The 20,011-nt window shown below is 41.7% G+C and overlaps 1 protein-coding gene across 1 annotated transcript; it reads right to left on the bottom strand.

The window, feature by feature from the left end:
• Nucleotides 1-2,357: 2,357 nt before the first annotated feature.
• Nucleotides 2,358-9,715, bottom strand: LOC109898006 (proteasome subunit beta type-5-like). Its single transcript, XM_020492728.2, has 3 exons — nt 9,444-9,715; nt 8,063-8,369; nt 2,358-2,915 (listed from the first exon to the last, which is right to left on the bottom strand). The coding sequence occupies exons 1-3, from the start codon at nt 9,660-9,662 to the stop codon at nt 2,626-2,628; spliced, it is 816 nt and encodes a 271-aa protein (XP_020348317.1). The 5' UTR covers nt 9,663-9,715; the 3' UTR covers nt 2,358-2,625.
• Nucleotides 9,716-20,011: the final 10,296 nt, after the last annotated feature.

Here is a 20,011-nt window from a genome sequence, read left to right on the forward strand (position 1 = left end):
TCAGGGAAGTTAGGAACAAATATACACAGGCAGTTAGAAAAGCTAAGGCAAGCTTTTTCAAACAGAAATTTGCATCCTGTAGTACTAACACAAAAAAGTTCTGGGACACTGTAAAGTCCATGGTCCTCGACTTCGGTGATGTCATCTATAAAATAGCTTCCAACACTCTACTCAACAAACTGGATGCAGTCTATCACAGTGCCATCCGTTTTGTCACCAAAGCCCCATACACTACCCACCATTGCGACCTGTAAGCTCTCGTTGGTTGGCCCTCGTTTCATACTCGTCGCCAAACCCACTGGCTACAGGTTATCTACAAGTCTCTGCTAGGTAAAGCCCCGCCTTATCTCAGCTCACTGGTCACCATAGCAGCACCCACTCGTAGCACGCGCTCCAGCAGGTATATCTCAATGGTCACCCCCAAAGCTAATTCCCCCTTTGGTCGTCTTTCCTTCCAGTTCTCTGCTGCCCATGACTGGAACGAATGACAAAAATCTCTGAAGCTGGAGACTCACATCTCCCTCACTAGCTTTAAGCACCAGCTGTCAGAGCAGTTTACAGATCACTGCACCTGTACTTAGCCTATCTGTAAACAGCCCATCTATCTACCTACCTCATCCCCATACTGGTATTAATTTATTTATTTTGCTCCTTTGAACCCCAGTATCTCTAGCTGAACATTCATCTTCTGCCGATCTACGATTCCAGTGTTTAATTGCTATATTGTAATTACTTCGACACCATGGCCTATTTATTTCCTTAACTTACCTCATTTGCAATCACTGTATATAGACTTTTTGTTTTCTTTTGTTCTACTGTATTATTGACTGTATGTTTTGTTTATTCCATGTGTAACTCTGTTGTTGTATGTGTCGAATTGCTACGCTTTTTCTTGGCCAGGTCGCAGTTGCAAATGAGAACTTGTTCTCAACTAGCCTACCTGGTTAAATAAAGGTGAAATAAAAATAAATAAAATAAACAACATAAAATTGATCAGAAATACAGCTTAGACATTAAAGTTGTAAATTACTATTGTAGCTGGAAACAGCAGATTTCTTATGGAATACCTACATAGGCGTACAGAGGCCCATTATCAGAAACCATCACTCCTGTGTTCCAATGGCACGTTGTGTTAGTCTTTTAAAATGATAAACTTGGATTAGCTAATTGATCATTAGAAAACCCTTTTGCAATTATGTTAGCACAGGTGAAAACTGTTGTTCTAATTAAAGAAGCAATAAAACTGGCCTTCTTTAGACTAGTTGAGTATCTGGAGCATCAGAATTTGTGGGTTCAATTACAGGCTCAAAATGTTCAGAAACAAATCATTTCTTCTGAAACTCATCAGTCTTTTCTTGTTCTCAGAAATGAAGGCTATTCCATGCGAGAAATTGTCAAGAGACTGAAGATCTCGTACAATGCTGTGTACTACTCCCTTCACAGAACAGCGCAAACTGGCTTTAACCAGAATAGAAAGAGTGGGATGCCCCGTTGCACAACTGAGCAAGAGGACAAGTACATTAGTGTCTAGTTTGAGAAACAGAAGCCTCACAAGTCCTCAACTGGCAGCTTCATTAAATAGTACCCGCAAAATACCCGTCTCAACGTCAACAGTGAAGAGGCGACTCTGGGATGCTTCACCATCTGGCAGTCCGACGGACAAAACTAGGTTTGGCGGATGCCAGGAGAACGCTACCTGCCCCAATGCATAGTGCCAACTGTAAAGTTTTGGTGGAGGAAGAATAATGGTCTGGGCTTGTTTTCCATGGTTCGTGATAGGCTCTTTAGTTCCAGTGAAGGGAAATCTTAACGCTACAGCATACAATGACATTCTAAACAATTCTGTGCTTCCAACCTTGTGGCAACAGTTTGGGGAAGGCCCTTTCCTGTTTCAGCATGACAATGCCCCCGTGCATAAAGTGAGCTCCATACAGAAATGGTTTGTCGATGTTCGGTGTGGTAGGACTTGACAGGCCTGCACGGAGACCTGACCTCAACTCCATCGAAGACCTTTGGGATGAATTGGAACACCGACTACGAGTCAGGCCTAATCGCCCAACATCAGTGCCCGACCTCACTATTGCATGTGGCTGAATAGAACCAAGTCCCTGCAGCAATGTTCCAGCATTTAGTGGAAAGCCTTCCCAGAAGATTGGAGGCTGTTATAGCAGCAAAAGGGGGACCAACTCCATATTAATGCCCATGATTGGAATGAGATGTTCGACGAGCAGGTGTCCACATACCTTTGGTCATGTAGTGCATCTCCTTTGCCTTAATCCTTCAAGGCAATAATGGGATCTGTAAATGATTACTGGTCTGTTAAATTCTCTGCTACCAATAAAAAAAGCACACGTTAGAAAGATGAGAATGTGAACATTTATTGAAAACTTTAGAGCAGTCAAAAGGGAAAAAAATATGAGTTAAGTCAGCAAAGCCACAGTTTAACAGAAGGAACACCCCTTTATCCCAGGCACAGTAAGGAACGTGCAGTGACAGCAAGGTTACTTATATTCTATAAAAGGTCATTTTTCAATAGACCAGATACTGTGCCAAGTTTGGATGTGTGTAAACACTTTTCGAAAACTGAATGGTCCCTCTGGCTATCATTCTTTACCCCTACCCCTCCTATGCCTTCTCTGCCTGGTACTGTTGGTGCAGCATTAAGACATCGGACTGGGACACCCTGTTCCAGCCCTCACTGTGTACGTGGTACAGGTTGACCTGTCCTCCACTGTAGGCGTCGCGGTAAGTGGCCTGGTAGATGGCCCTGCAACCCAGATCACAGGCCTCCTCCACAGTCAGGTCCTTCTGCTTCAGACCGCTGTCCACGATGCCATACGCGTACATGGAGCCAGAGCCCACAGCAAACAGGTCCCCGCAGACACGGTTCCCCTCAGAGTCCACGTAGTAGAGGCCTGGAAGGCGTTAGAAGGTGAAATGTTAACCCTCTACTACTACATCGGTGCCCTCAGGCAACAGAAAAAATGTTTTGCCCCTCACACCCCTCCATATATTTTTGTTTGTATTCCTACACATGACAATAATGTCTGTACTAGAGGTCGACCGATTAATTAGGGCCGACTTCAAGATTTCATAACAATCGGTAATCTGTATTTTTGGACACCCATTTGCCGATTTTTTATATTTTTTCCACCTTTATTTAACTAGGCAAGTCAGTTAAGAACACATTCTTATTTTCAATGACGGCCTAGGAACGGTGGGTTAACTGCCTTGTTCAGGGGCAGAACGACAGATTTTTACCTTGTCAGCTCGGGGATTCGTTTTTGCAACCTTCCGGTTACTAGTCCAACACTCTAACCACCTGCCTTACATTGCACTCCTCGAGGAGCCTGGATGGCACGCTGACTTACCTGTTACGCGAGGGCAGCAAGAAGCCAAGGTAAGTTGCTAGCTAGCATTAAACTTATCTTATAAAAAAAACAAATCAATCTTAACATAATCACTAGTTAACTACATACACATGGTTGATGATATTACTAGTTTATCTAGCGTGTCCTGCGTTGCACATAATCGATGCAGTGCCTGTTAATTTCTCATTGAAACACAGCCTACTTTGACAAACGGGTGATGATTTAACAAGCGCATTTGAGAAAAAAGCACTATCATTGCACCAATGTACCTAACCATAAACATCAATGCCTTTAAAAAAAAAAACTATACACAAGTATATATTTTTAAACCTGCATATTTAGTTAATATTGCCTGCTAACATGAATTTCTTATAACTAGGGGAAATTGTCACTTCTCTTGCGTTCCGTGCAAGCAGTCAGGGTACAGTGGGGCAAAAAAGTATTTAGTCAGCCACCAATTGTGCAAGTTCTCCCACTTAAAAAGATGAGAGAGGCCTGTAATTTTCATCATAGTTGAAGTGTACCTATGACAGACAAAATGAGAAAAAAAATCCAGAAAATCACATTGTAGGATTTTTCATGAATTTATTTGCAAATTATGGTGGAAAATAAGTATTTGGTCACCTACAAACGAGCAAGATTTCTGGCTCACACAGACCTGTAACTTCTTCTTTAAGAGGCTCCTCTGTCCTCCACTCGTTACCTGTATTAATGGCACCTGTTTGAACTTGTTATCAGTATAAAAGACACCTGTCCCCAACCTCAATCAGTCACACTCCAAACTCCACTATGGCCAAGACCAAAGAGCTGTCAAAGGACACCAGAAACAAAATTGTAGACCTGCACCAGGCTGGGAAGACAATCTGCAATAGGTAAGCAGCTTGGTTTGAAGAAATCATCTATGGGAGCAATTATTAGGAAATGGAAGAAATACAAGACCACTGATAATCTCCCTCAATCTGGGGCTCCACGCAAGATCTGGTGGGGTCAAATGATCACAAGAACGGTGAGCAAAAATCCCAGAACCACATGGGGGGGACCTAGTGAATGACCAGCAGAGAGCTGGGACCAAAGTAACAAAGCCTACCATCAGTAACACACTACGCCGCCAGGGACTCAAATCCTGCAGTGCCAGACGTGTCCCCCTGCTTAAGCCAGTACATGTCCAGGCCCGTCTGAAGTTTGCTAGAGAGCATTTGGATGATCCAGAAGAAGATTGGGAGAATGTCATATGGTCAGATGAAACCAAAATATAAGTTTTTGGTAAAAACTCAACTCGTGTTTGGAGGACAAAGAATGCTGAGTTGCATCCAAAGAACACCATACCTACTGTGAAGCATGGGGGTGGGAACATCATGCTTTGGGGCTGTTTTTCTGCAAAGGGACCAGGACGACTGATCCGTGTAAAGGAAAGAATGAATGGGGCCATGTATCGTGAGATTTTGAGGGAAAACCTCCTTCCATCAGCAAGGGCATTGAGGATGAAACGTGGCTGGGTCTTTCAGCATGACAATGATCCCAAACACACCGCCCGGGCAACGAAGGAGTGGCTTCGTAAGAAGCATTTCAAGGTCTTGGAGTGGCCTAGCCAGTCTCCAGATCTCAACCCCATAGAAAATCTTTGGAGGGAGTTGAAAGTCTGTGTTGACCAGCAACAGCCCCAAAACATCACTGCATGGAGATCTGCATGGAGGAATGGGACAAAATACCAGTGTGTGAAAACCTTGTGAAGACTTACAGAAAACATTTGAACTCTGTCATTGCCAACAAAGGGTATATAACAAAGTATTGAGATAAACTTTTGTTAATGACCAAATACTTATTTTCCACCATAATTTGCAAATAAATTCAGAAAAAAGTCCTACAATGTGATTTTCTGGATTTTCTTTCTCATTTTGTCTGTCATAGTTGAAGTGTATCTATGATGAAAATTACAGGCCTCATCTTTTTAAGTGGGAGAACTTGCACAATTGGTGGCTGACTAAATACTTTTTTGCCCCACTGTATATGCAGCAGTTTGGGCCGCCTGGCACGTTGCGAACTGTGTGAAGTCCATTTATTCCTAACAAAAGCTGTAATTAATTTGCCAGAATTCTACATAATTATGACATAACATTGAAGGTTGTACAATGTAACAGCAACATTTAGACTTAGGGATGCCATCCGTTAGATAAAATACAGAACGGTTCCATCTTTCACTGAAAGAATTAACATTTTATTTTCTAAATGATAGTTTCCAGATTTGACCATATTAATGACCTAAGGCATGTATTTCTGTGTTATTATTATGTTATAATTAAGCCTATGATTTGATATTTGATAGAGCAGTCTGATTGAGCGGCAGCAGGCTCATAAGCATTCATTCAAACAGCACTTTCGTGTGTGTTGCCAGCAGCTCTTCGCAATGCTTCAAGTAATTGTGCTGTTTATGACTTCAAGCCTATCAACTCCCGAGATTAGGCTGGTGTAACCAATGTGAAATGGCTAGCTAGTTAGCGGGGTGCGCGCTAAAAGCATTTCAAACGTCACTCGTTCTAAGACTTGGAGTAGCTGTTCCCTTTGCCCTGCAAGGCTTTTGTGGAGCGATGGATAACGATGCTTCGAGGGTGGCTGTTGTCGATGTGTTCCTGGTTCGAGCCCAGGTAGGGGCGAGGAGAGGGACGGAAGCTATACTGTTACACTGGCAATACTAAAGTGCCTATAAGAACATCCAATAGTCAAAGGTATATGAAATACAATGGTAGAGGGAAATAGTCCTATAATTCCTATAATAACTACAACCTAAAACATCTTACATGGGAATATTGAAGACTCGTGTTAAAAGGAACCACCAGCTTTCAAATGTTATCATGTTCTGAGCAAGGAACTTAAACGTTAACTTTTTTTACATGGCACATATTGCACTTTTACTTTCTTCTCCAACACTTTGTTTTTGTATTATATAAAACAAATTGAACATGTTTCATTATTTATTTGAGACTAAATTGATTTGATTGATGTATTATATTAAGTTAAAATAAAAGTGTCATTCAGTATTGTTGTAATTGTCATTATTACAAATAAATAAATACATTTACAAAAAAATACATACATATTTAAATTAGACAAGATGCTCTTATTTTCTGAGCCGTTATCACAGTCAAAACACCTATTTTATGTTAAGAAAACATGATGTAATATAACAGAATAGAACAGAAGAGTGTGAAGTGATTGGCTTATTGCGTCGGGAACAGTTATTCTCAAAGAGTGATAATTTGGAACGAGGCGCAATTTGGCAAGTTGAAAGACATTTTTCAGGGTTGCAAACTAAAAATCTGTCTTCTTTTCGATATACAGACATTCGATTTACTGTATTATGTTGGTCCTAGGAATTTTGTAAATGGATTAACAATTCTACACTGAATTATGGCCATGACATAGGTTTGGTGAGTAGGCCTAGGTTTAATGATTCTGATGAAAATATGCTCCGTCTTTATCAAACTAATGTTATTGCATATTGTCAGTGTGGAAACTGTCTATGTTGGGGGGGGGGGGTTAATAGCCTAGATCAGAGATGGGCCCCCAACTTTTGGCAAGGGATGTAGCTTGGGTATCCCATCAGATAGATAAAAACAATTTATAGACCTTTATTTCTGTAGGCGCACACAGCACGTATGTGTAGAGGGAACGGTCGGAACGCAATTGAGTGAGAGCCAGTGGAAAAGGAATTTAGCGAGCAGAACTTTGTGATGCTTGGTTTATTTTTGTTTTGTCCTGCATATACACATGTAATATGGAACACTAGAGACAAAACAAATTAACATAGTCTTCAAGACAACATTTCATCACATAGTTTATGGTAATCTCTGATGTAACAGCGATAACACCGTACTAGTATAGCAGCAGGAAGTAGGGGTGCTTTTTGTCATGCGATTGTCATTCTAAATGTATACAGTAAGAACAAAACCTTGTCCTCAAACATTTACATCAAAAGGTGCAAAGTTATGGTCATAGACAAAACATCCACATCAAATTTAAAAAACTACATTGATCAAATAACATTCAATTCCCATGGGGGACTAGTGCAAAAAAGTATGAGAATGTATGCACTCACTACTGTAAGTTGCTCTGGATGAGAACATCTACTAAAATGTTAAAAGGAATGAATGGACCATTTCAGTTTACACATAGAAATAAGTTGCATTTGCAAAGTATTTCAAGAAACTGGAAAACATAAAGTATTTTTATATATCACAAGTATTATCAGATTAACTGTTTTGTACAGGAAATTATCAGATTGAAGTTACAAATGCTGGTTAACACTCAAATTCAAATCAATTCCGTTATAAAAATGATCACAAACGTAGTGCACTGGGCCTTTACTAGTCCTATATTAGCAGAATGATAAAGACATCAGCGCGGGTTAAGAAAAAATATTTCTGCATCACACCCCCCCACCAACAAATCCCAGCATCCCCACCCCCAAACTACTTCCCGCAGCTATGCGTACGATAAGCTCACTCCACAGCTTCAAATATCTTCACTCGGGTCGCTGAATTGCTAGCTTTTTGGCAACGCAACTGGCTAGCACGTGTTTGCAAAGCAGAGAATCACTAGTTCGAGCCCAGTAAGAGGCCAGGGACAGTGAAAGAAGCGTTACTGCTAAACTAGCACATTGACGCCAGTTATACAGCATCATATCACATCCATACCTGGTCCAGTCTTGTCCCAGCCACACACCATGGTTCCCATGCTGAGGCCCATGCCTTTGTACTGGTACACCATGTTGGCCAGTAGCTTGGAGGCGGCTGCCACAGAGATGCGCTCCTTGTTGCGGAGCTCGTAGACGCGGCACTGGCGGGCCAGCAGGCGCTCCCAGAAGCTGCAGTCAGCAGCCCCTCCAGCCATTGTGCCCAACAGGTAGGGGTTGATCTCTATCACCTTCTTCACTGTCTGGGAGGCAATGTAGGCGCCTGCTGTAGCCCTGGAGTCCACCGCCACGATCACACCATGCTGGAACTGTGGGGAAAAGGACATGGAGGCAGAAGTTAGACAATGGCTAGCCAAGGGGTAATAGCTAGGCCTACTTGATTATTTCAGGTGTCATTGTTTAAAGTTATTTTCAGAATAACTAGCAACCCTTTAAAGCAACCCTTGGGGCGGCAGGGTCGCCTAGTGTTTAGAGCGTTGGACTTGTCAAGCTCAAACCCCCGAGCTGACAAGGTACAAATCTGTCATTCTGCCCCTGAACAGGCAGTTAACCCATTGTTCCACAGCCATCATTGAAAATAAGAATTTGTTCTTAACTTACTTGCCTAGTTATTAAATAAAGGAAAACATTTAAAAAAATGTTAGCTAAGTTTAAACAAGATGTAGCCTATATGACTAGCTAAAATGACCATTGGCATGAAGCAGTCATTTTTTCCTGCTTATGTGCTCATTTAATGTGTTGTTTATATCTTCAGTTGCCTAAGGACACTTACGCAGGGTTATAGGTAACTGGTAATGATTGCGTACACAGTTGACCAGTAAGAGTTAGCACAGGTGAGATGCGCTTGTTATGGAATGCACATCACGTTGGTACGGCAAAGCTTTGTTTTGGAACTATGTATTTAATATTCTGCAAAAAAAATTACATTCAACCTTTATTTAACTAGGCAAGTCAGTTAAGAACAAATTCTTATTTACAATTACGGCCTACACCGGCCACCGCTGGGCCAATTGTGCGCCGCCTTATGGGACTCCCAATCACGGCCGGTTGTGATACAGCCTGGATGAATAGTCCATATAAATATCTAAATGGCTAGCCAACCGGGAATCCATTTGTAACGTTATGTGAGCGCGCGATTAATTGCTCTCAAACAATGGTTACTTGTTAGCTAGCATATCGTGCAAACGGGTTAAAGGCGAAGCGAGACATCCCACTCCCTCATTCCTTCTGGTTTATGTACAGTAAACGAACTGAAATAAGCAGACCAGCCGCTAATGCGTTGGTGCCTAAAACCACCCATTAAGCAGACCGGAACTGATGTTTTCTTTTCCAATGGTAAACGGCCCGAGTGGGACATCTTCATTTATCACGAGTACACTTACTTTGAAGGCTAATGTGGTTGTGCCATGAAGGAATTGTATCTTTCTTTCTGGCCCATCTCCGTCAGAGCAGGCGGTTCTCACAGCGAAAGAGAGGTTATCCCCCCCTACAGACTCCAAACCCAACTCTGTTTCATACAAACTACTGGTGAAGCCACGACACTTGCGACCATAGTTTGAAAAGTCTACTGACTCACTCTGCAACACATTAGCAAGAGCCATCTTTAAACTAAGAATGATGAAAATACCACTTCCGTTGTTATCAAAACAGTTTTGCCGGTAAAGGAAATGCGTCACAGATTTGCAGTTTTGCACCTCGTTCAGTTTTCTTCGAGATGGTCCTCCAATAGTTCATTATCGACATCGCAATATCGATTGCAAAAGTTCACTATGGGCTTATGTAAACATTAGCTTACCTATGATAAAGAAATACCCTTAAAAATGTGATGGTTCACAATGATGCAGTGTTAGATGCATGTCGTTTTTCTATTACTAAAGATCTCTGTCTGGACACAGTGAGATTTACCCATAGTCACTTCAATGGATTCCCCCCACCACCTCCCTTAGTATACTTAAACAATGAATGCCATCACAATTCTAATGTCATAATAATGTCATAAAAGCAGTGTTGGTTTATGGCAATTATGCTGCTAAGGTCTAATTTTCTAAAGACAAGAAACTTGTCATTCCAAGAACTCAATTTCCAATTTTCACTATGAAGAGGAAAGGTGGCGATACAGCTATTCTTGTGGCGATACAGCTTTTTGATGTGTGGTTACTTCACAGACAAGATGGAGTCCATGCACATACAGTAAAAGACAGAGAACTGCTAAAGCAAACAAAGATGTCAAAGACAAATATCAGGAAAGTTTCAGAGATTACCTGTCTGCTGCTGACTCTGTTGAGTCTTGGAAGTCTCAACCCTACTACCCCAAGGAACCATGGATGTCCTTTGATGAGCCGGCGTACCCAGCAGAGACGTCCTGGACTTACTTTCCTTGGCAGATAGCGCCTCCTTCACCCCACCGCCAGCGCTGAGCCTCCAGCATGCGGAGAGATATGGACAAGGGAGATGAGCCAACCCCAGAGGTGAGCTTCCTTGAGAACCTCTATGAGCCTTACCACAGATTTCCCATGTTTTCCTCTATGACAGGGCCCAGGGACAAGTGCCAAGCCTCCACCATGTGTTATGATATGGAGAAGGCCTGCTCATCCTCATGCAACCTGAGCAATCCTTCAGCTTTACCGCAGACTCCCCATGTTTGTCTCATTGATGAGGGGGAAGGGGGCAGACGCAAGTTTAGGACCAGGATGTGGCCCAACTTCTGCTCTGCAGTCCAGGGACATCTGAGGACCAGGTTGTGGCCCAACTTGATTTCTGCAGTCCAGGGACATCTTGCATTCATCAATGACTTCTCAGAAAAATTACTTATCAGAAATAAAATATTTTCTTAACTCTGTCACAGTTGTCCGAGACTGATAAAATCAAGTACTCTAAATCAAGTACTTCTAGCTAATCTAAGTCTAAAATGTGATTTCCTAGGTTACATATTGTGAATAATGTTGTTATTATACTTTCAAGCGGGTTCAAAAGGTTTTTAAAGTAAATTAAAACATGACCTCTGATGTTTATAAAAATGATGAATATTAATGTAGTCTAACATTTCATTTCAGTAATACTCTAAAAGGCTGCAATTATTGGCTCATATACATTTCTTATTTTCTTTCTTCTGCTAAGATTCTCTCTCCTCACACTAGCCTTCTTTATTACCCTAACTACCGATCTCCTCACCCCTTTCCCCCTCTCTGTCCCTCCTCTGTCCTTACCTTCCCTCTTTCTCTCTCCTTCTCTCTGTACTACTCCACACGTCTCTATGTGTGGCCATGTACGCAGCCTCCCTGGCCAGTGAGAGGAGTTCCTCCACCGCAACCCTCCATCCTGCACACAGTAGGCATAGGGTGAGCTGGAACCCACAGAGAACAGCTTTCCCTGCAGACATATTACAGGCTTGAGCCAGAGAGCACCTGCCTACCTCTACCTCCAGCAGACATCTCACTGTACTTGTGCACTTAAATTAAATAAACAATGTGAAACTTGAACAGTGCTGCCCACTCATGGCTGGTGAGAGGCACTGCCTCTTAGCTTCTCCCTCTGCTTGAGAGATTGGTTCACTTGCAGCTGTCTTTGCCTGATCATCTGTTTAACTCCCCATCATTGATCTTTTTTCCTGACCCATCCACCTCTCTTCCATCACAGCCACACAGAGTGTCTGCCACACACAGCTCAGTGCCCTTAACGGGTGCATCATGTGGGTTAGCAGCTTGGCAGCACCAGCTGTGGACATTCTCCTGGCATGGCGAAGCTGGTAGAGCCGGAGTTCCTGAGTCAGAATCCTTCTCCAGAGGGCACAGTCGACAGACGTGATGGGGTTTGGTGCAATGTTCGGGTTGATTTGGCCAAACTGTATGGGGCTTTCACTGAGGTATCAATACAAAGATGCAGTGGGCTTCAACTGTAGCTCCACAACAAGTCACTGCTTGTTGTATCTCTGGTTCTCTTCCCAAAATGCAAGGAGGTGTTTTCCTGGTCTATTCGAAGTGAAGCTGAAAATTTTCATCTGGAGGCAAGAATAGAGTCTTTGTAACCATACAGATCCTGTAATGCCATTGAAAAAATGGGTCTGTTAATATGTAAAATTACTTATTTATTGATTATTTATTTCCTCTCCAATGTCAATTATTGATTCTAATGTTTTTAGTCTTTGAGAGTCAGTCGAGGTCTGTTTGTCTCTGAGAGTGGGGATGCACTGATCTAAATGTAATAAAAAGGATCATTTTGACATAGTAAATGATCCCTCAGTTGTACTGTCTTAACAAGTAGCGCAATATCAATAGCATTACGTTACCTCATTACCGGAATGCATTAAATATGGAGTAAACCACGTCAGTCATCAAAAACTGTGCCTGAACATGATACCTGTCTCATAAATTATATTGGTATGCTGTGTTGATTTAGATTTATGAAATTAGATTGTGTCTGTAGTTCAGTCTATCTCCCTATTGGTGAGCCATCAACATGCACAACTGTGTTTTAAAAGTAGGCTGCACATTGGCCTGTGTACAGAGGCAGACTATTAGCCTGATGACTCATCCTGAATTTAAAAACGGTGGGTTAGTGCTATCCGTAATCCTTGTGAAATTCCCTTGCCTAAACCCTAAACTTTACCCTAACCCTTACCAAACCCCCTTACTTTAACCATTTTAAATTTCAACTTCAATGAGGTGATTTCCAGGGGAGAACGACTGCCCCCTCATTGAAGCCATGAAGTTCAAGAATGACCGCGGTTCTGCAGGCATTGTTTGCAGAAAACAGGATCCCCGTTATAGTGAATGGAAAAATGGCAATATTCGTGGTCAATATTCATGTAAATAATTTTATATTTTTTAAGACAATCATGGTAGCAATAATTGCTTATATTACAGCAAATGTATGTCCTTGAACTGATTATTCTAAAATGGCACACAGAGAAGTTATTATGAAAATTTAGTTGCAGGCTAGATCAGTGCTGCCCCCTCTCATTGAGTAGCTGAAGTTGAAGGCCAACACTGTTCTTCAGGCTGCCATTAGCAACACAATTATCCTTGTAACCTCTTCTGTGTGCGATTTTAAAGTAGTCGGTTCAAGGACATACATCTGGTGTAATTGAAACAATTATTGGCACCATGATTGACTTCGAAACATATATTTATTACACAAAGAATGACCACGAAGATTGCCGTTTTCCCATTCACTATAATAAGGGATCCTGTTTTCTGCAAACAATTCCTGGAGTACAGCTGTTAGCCTTGAACCTCGTGGCTTCAATGAGAGGTGGCAGTCATTCTCCCCTGACTACTATTTACATAAAGTCATCGGATGACTTCCGAGTCGGGACGTCCACCTTTGCCAAGGAACCCCTTTAGACTTTTTTTTGTTACCATACAGGAAACATTAGTGGGCTTGGCATTTTGCCAGAGGGTTGTGATTTGGTAACCAGGCAACCAGACTATAGCAATCATTCCATAAAAATGTAATGAATAGAAAAGGCGTCTCTATTTAAGCCAATGATTGCAATGGACTGGCAGCTATTTTGAGTGTACTTATGACAGGAAATAAAAGCAGGAAGTGTACCTTTCAATCTGTCCTGTGATTTTTTTGGAGTCAACTCAACTGACATTATAAAAAATACATTCCATTGCATGAGCCCCATCAGTTCGCATAATAATGCCAGGCAGCCATTGTGAGTTTGCCCATGAGTGTACCAGTCAAATTGCCAGGGTTAGAGCTTCCAAGCCCATTCTTTTCATTTTTATTTCTATGATTCATTCTATGAATATGCAAATGTTGCTCTCTGCCCAGGTGTTCTCTGCAAATGTAAAAGTCAGGCAGCCTACCTGGCACTGCATATACTACAATAGACTTGCAGAACAGGTGGCACCGTATAACTCCACCTGTCTCACTGAACTGATGAGTAGAGACAAGGCTACAGACAGCTGCATTTGGCCCCCCAAAAATATCACATTATTTTAAGTTCAATGAATTCTAACCCCGAATTGATTGTGAATTTAATAACATTCGATTCAGTCCTGGAACAAATTCGGGAAGACAGAATGTCAAGAATTGCATGAAGTGCACTCTTGAAAATGAACATTTTTAAAAGTTGTAACCCTTGTGGATATGCTATCACTGTTGTAATTTTGTTCTTGCTGGTAAGAAATACAAATGATTGACTATCTAATATAATTCAAATGCGGTATAGTGATTAGTCCATAGGCAATTTTAAACTTGAAGAATGCAAACAATTTCTGGGTAGTCTATTAAAATGAGTTGCAAACGTGTGTAAATATTTGTCTTGTGTGTGTATTACAGCTATTCATATCATTATGCTTACAGGCTACCTCCACACATCACTTTATTTCCTCACAACTTACAGTATATCCACAAATGTCACATTAAGCTCCTGGTTATTAAGTGTCACTTGTTTAAAATATGATATTTGTTCAACATATGATGTTTAATATGTAGATACCATACTAGGCCCACTATGCTTCTGGCACTGTTCATCAATTTAAATCTGAATGCATATGTGTCTAACCAGTGTTAAAAATTCTAACAAAATAGATTATATTCCAGACACACACTGCTAGTCACCAGTGCCAGAGGCATCTCAGAATGAATCTTACAAACAAGTTATACTAAGTGAAGAAAAGTCCAGAGGCTTTACTCATTATTTCTCTTGATTTGATAAAGGATCATACCCATGTATTATAGTTTGTTATGACAGACCATTCAAGGAGAGGCCTTCTGAACACCAAGCGAGCATATGATGGACATACTCCCAGTCACTATGTGAGTCTTCATCCCACACCACCTCTACGTCCTCACCCCCAGCTGGAGAGAGTACAGTGCTACATGATGATTCCATACAGTTTGACTAGGCCCCAGACATGACAGATGGCTCAGTGGTTCGAGTTAGGTACCAGTGCTCCAGGGCCTATGAGGTGGAAGTGGAGGTGGTGGTCTCCACACAAACCAAGACAGGAGTCAGGGTCTTCAAGAGGAGATGGAACACATTCAGAAGCTCACATTCCCTCCAGACATGGCCTACAGAGAGGACTTCTTCATCAGGCACACATTGGACGTCCGTCATGTGATGGTTTGAGGAGCCTGGTTGGACCACCTTGACCAAGGCAATAGAGACAAAGGCAATGGGACGAACAGCACATACCATGGGTCCCTGGTGAGGTCATTCAAGGTGCTCCAGGCAGTACCGCCCTCTAAGAGTCCAGCCAGACTTACCCTGGGTGTCCCTCGTGGATGGCTGATCTGAGGTGGCAGCTGACCAGAGGCAGAGTCCGCCATTGCCCACATGAGTCCGGTCATGTCTAAATCAACCAATCATGTTTTTGTATATGTGTGTTTCAATTAAACTCACCTGGCTGTCACTTGTACTTTGAACAGTTTAAGGTTCCCATGTGTTATGAATTTCCTACCAGAGGCTCTCAGCACACCATCTCACAGCCCACTCTCAGGGACACAAACTCTACAACTTTCTAACTCCCGCAGTAGGCTCCCCACCCCCTCTGGAGCAAAGCAGGCTAGGCTAAAGGTCGTAAACTGGCCCTTCACACCTCTGGTCCTAACCAAACCGATTGTTTGCTAGGAGGTTGCCAGGGGTCTTATCACACAATGGGATCAGCCAATCAAAGGCAGTTATCTTTCTGTCTCCTTCAAGCAGTCCCAGAGAGAGCAGCAAGCTCATCACTATCCTGCACAACAACAGCTGGACTGGTATCTCTGAACTTGTGCGTGCACAAAGTGATTTGTGTGTATTTTGCATATTGTTCTTCGTAGTTTGTTCTTACTATTGTTGTATGCTGCCTTTGTTTATAGCTGTGTCGGAATATGTGCCGGTAGTATGTACATTTTCATACAGTCCTTCCCTTGTTAAAAAAACTGTATATAGTGCATTCATTACCTGTTTCTCCTGTTTCAGAACCACTACCATGCCACTACCTTTCCATGTTCATTTTTCAGTGTGTGTGTCAATAAAGTATCTGTGTGTGTAACTCTGAGGTTGCCTTATTCCCCTCTTACCGGAGAAGGTTCTAGTGGGTCACAGATCAACCCAAACAGAGAGATGCTCTCTTTCACCATGAATTGAGACAAGAAAAAAGCACTGACATATTATTTGGTTAAACATGGTGTCCTCAGTCCTTATAGTTGTAGTGTATACTAATGTTTTGATTTTCCTTTCATTGATTTGTGGACACTGTAGATATGTTGACATTCCCAATGGTAAAGGGAAAGGGGGATACCTAGTCAATTGTATAACTGAATGCATTCAACTGAAATGTGTCTTCTATATTTAACCCAACCCCTCCGAATCAGAGAGGTGCGTGGGGCTGTCTTAATCGACATCCACGTCATCGGTACCCTGGTTAGCACTGGAGAGAGTTTTGAAGTGATTTACAAGATCCACCCTTTCATCAACATAGATCTTGAGAGAACCCGCCTCCTCACTGTGGAGCAGCCCAGGTTGTCAAGGCTGTGGGTAACTGGTGAAAGGAGTCAGGCGCAGGAGAGCTGAGATGCATGGACAAGGTATTTCATTCAAGAAAACACCAGTACAAACACAATACTATGGAGCTGGAAGAATACCGGTACCACGAAATAAACGGGCGTAACAACAAAACCCGGCAACAATAATATCAACCGTCAGATACAGCCTAACAATAAAACAAACACGCACACAAACATGGGGGAAACCAGAGGGTTAAATAATGAACATGTAATGGGGGGAATTGAAACCAGGTGTGTAGAAAACAAAGACAAAACAAATGGAAACTGAAAAGTGGATCGGTGATGGCTAGAAGGCCGGTGATGTCGACCGCCGAACGCCGCCCGAACAAGGAGAGGGACCGACTTTGGCGGAAGTCGTGACACAGGTTTGGATCTGACTTCACTCTAAATTGTATAATTTATTTACATTTATGACAAACTTCCTTACATTGTCATGGCAGCTGACCATTTGGATAATCTTGTGGACAACAAGCTCTCTGCTTGTGTAATGACAATGTCACCTAGAATGACTCACAACAACATGAATAGTTATAACCGGTATAATGCCAAATTAATTATACAGTTTTGTGGCCTCTTACACAGTGGGTTCATTTAAAGTTCAACCAAAAAAGTCCATGAACTAGCACTTTGAAAATGATAGCATCTGCCATCCAAAGTTTCTGACTCCAATTAACCTCCTTAGGTCAGTTACAGTAGGCTAAGATCTGTGTCTCATTTCAAGGCTGACACCTCGTTTCACTTACATTTTTGATTTCACTTAACAGATCAGTTTTCACACAGTTAAAAAAAGAAAAAAGCCTTTCATAAACTAACACTCATTTGACCCTTTCTCCCCTTACTAGCTCTTATTTTGCTGATAGCTACTTTATTTAGGAGACATTTACTTACTATGACTGTGATATGTGGTTGTCCCACCTAGCTAACTTAAGGTGAATGGACTAATTGTAAATCAAATCATAATTAATTGGTCGCATACACATATTTAGCAGATGTTATTGAGGGTGTAGCGAAATGCGTGTAAAAAAAATTACACACAAAAAAAATTGATACTGCAAAGTTGCTAGAAGCAGAGCTGTCATGTCTGTCAGAGTCATCTTCTTTACCAATCACTCTGGATAAGAGCATCTGCTAAATGACTAAAATGTACACATTGAAATGTACTTTATTGTCTACATGCTTTAAAAGACGCTTTGAAAGATCAGCAAAATAACATATGTAGAAGATGATACCAGTGGGTGGGTGTGTTTTATGGAAGCTTAACCTGACAAAGATGTTGGTTCCCAATTGGGGACCAGCCCCCCCACCGTCAGCTGGAACGGTGGCGCACGGAATGCAAAAATATTCTTAGAAATATTTAACCTCCACACATTAACAAGTCCAATAGCTCAAATGAAAGATAAACAACTTGTTTATCTATCCAGCAAGTCAGATTTCTAAAATGTTTTACGGCGAAAACATAGCACATATTTATGTCAAACCACCACCGAATACACACCGAAGACACAGCTAATTTCCATAGCCAAATTGAACAAAATATGCAATCACCAAACGCAGGATTAAAAGAAAAATAATTTCACTAACCTTTTGAAATCTTCATCAGATGACAGTAATATAACATGTTACACAGTGCATTTATGTTTTTTTCAATAATATGCTATAAATATCCATAAATCTCTGTTTACAATGACGCATTGTTAAAAAAATGCTACTCAAATGCCCGGAGAAATGACGATGGCTTCTGCACACGCGTCAGCTAACATGGAATACACAACATAAACTTTGACTAAATATGCATGTTCTACATATATGTAGAAAGATACACTTCTTCTAAATGCAATCGCTGTGTTACATTTATTTTTAACTTTACAGATTTCGTTCACTAGGCTATAATGTGAGTCGGCGCTCAGGAATTAGCATTTTGGCTCCTCTATCTCGGAGTCCACAGAAACCCAAATTTAACACATAAATGTTCCCTTACCTTTGCTGTTCTTCCATCAGAAGACCTGGAAGGGTTTATACTTACCAAAAACAGCTTTAGTTTTGAAGTCTGTGTCTTTCGGTTATCAAACACGACATATTTCGGTTGAAATGCAGCCAAAAAGTAAAGTTAGTTCGCACCAAAACGTCGAAATTACATATTATATGTCGACTAAACTTGTCAAACTTGGTTCAGAACACAGCGTTAGCATGTTATATAGCTTCACAGCAATTCTCAGGACGAAGAGAAACACACGCATCGTTTAATCAATCTTGGAAGAAAGACACCACAGGAGCAGAATGCGCATGAGAGTAACCTGTTTTCTCGCTCGACCGAAAGGTTTCGTGAGCTCACGATTCACACAATGAGAAGCCCCATTGAAAGCGGACACCGCGCTGAAGGCATAGGAACTGTTCCCAGGACTGTAGGTGCTTGGGAAGGGTGGGGGCGATGACGTCAAAGTTGGGCCAACTTTTTGGATGACAAGAGAGAGTTTGGGAGAATGAGTGCCCTGAGAGTTCTGCTTTACTTACAGACATAATTTAAACGGTTTTAGAAGCTTTAGAGTGTTTTCTATTCAATAATAATTTTTAATTGCATATATTAGCAATTTTTGACAGATGTTTTTTCTGTTTACCATGGGCACGCAATCACCCCAAAGGGGGCAGCAATCAGCCCTAACCCCATCAGGTTTTAAGGATGGATGCATAATCTAAGATCTAATCAAGATGTAATCACAGTTTACAATGACACAAATCCATTCAATCTCCTCCCTGAGGCAGCCATGGAACAGTGACAGTGACACAGGAAATGGAATGTGAAAGATCTCATTAATCTCCTTTTCCCCAGGGTAACAGTGTCTATGTGGGTCTATCTGGTGCAGTGGTGTGACAAGAAGATCCTCCATCACGTTGATCAGAACAGTGAATATGACACTCCTCTGATGCAGCTCACTAACCAGGCGAGGCATAGCATGACAGCCTGTTGTGGATTCACCAGATAGGATGTCACTGTGTATTTGTCAGAGTTTTGCTCTCACTTGATACTTGTGATGCTATGCTAGGCTGTGAATGTGATGAAGCTGTCCTTGTGCGATAGGTCGTGGTATGATTGGATATCAACGTGCATTATGGGAGATGTACATTATGTCTTATGATTTAATAAAGGACATGTCATCATGTCTGCTGTTTAGGAGAGATCCTAATTCAGGTGTGTGTGGTGTCTGGGGGAGATCAGGCATTCAGAGCCCACACATCTCTGACCCTCTGGACATGAATCTGACTAGACTTCTCCATACAAGGCTCTAAGGTACCATACAATTGAATTGAATACACTTTATTAATCCCACAAGGGACACTACAACAACAACATACAGGATGTATGTGCTCCTAACCAACTATGCTATTTTGTTCGTTTTTTTGCATTGCTTTTTCCTTTAACAAGTCTGACGAGAAGGATATACTGCTTCCC

This window comes from Oncorhynchus kisutch, linkage group LG10, assembly GCF_002021735.2.
Source record: "Oncorhynchus kisutch isolate 150728-3 linkage group LG10, Okis_V2, whole genome shotgun sequence".
NCBI classification, from domain to species: domain Eukaryota; kingdom Metazoa; phylum Chordata; class Actinopteri; order Salmoniformes; family Salmonidae; genus Oncorhynchus; species Oncorhynchus kisutch.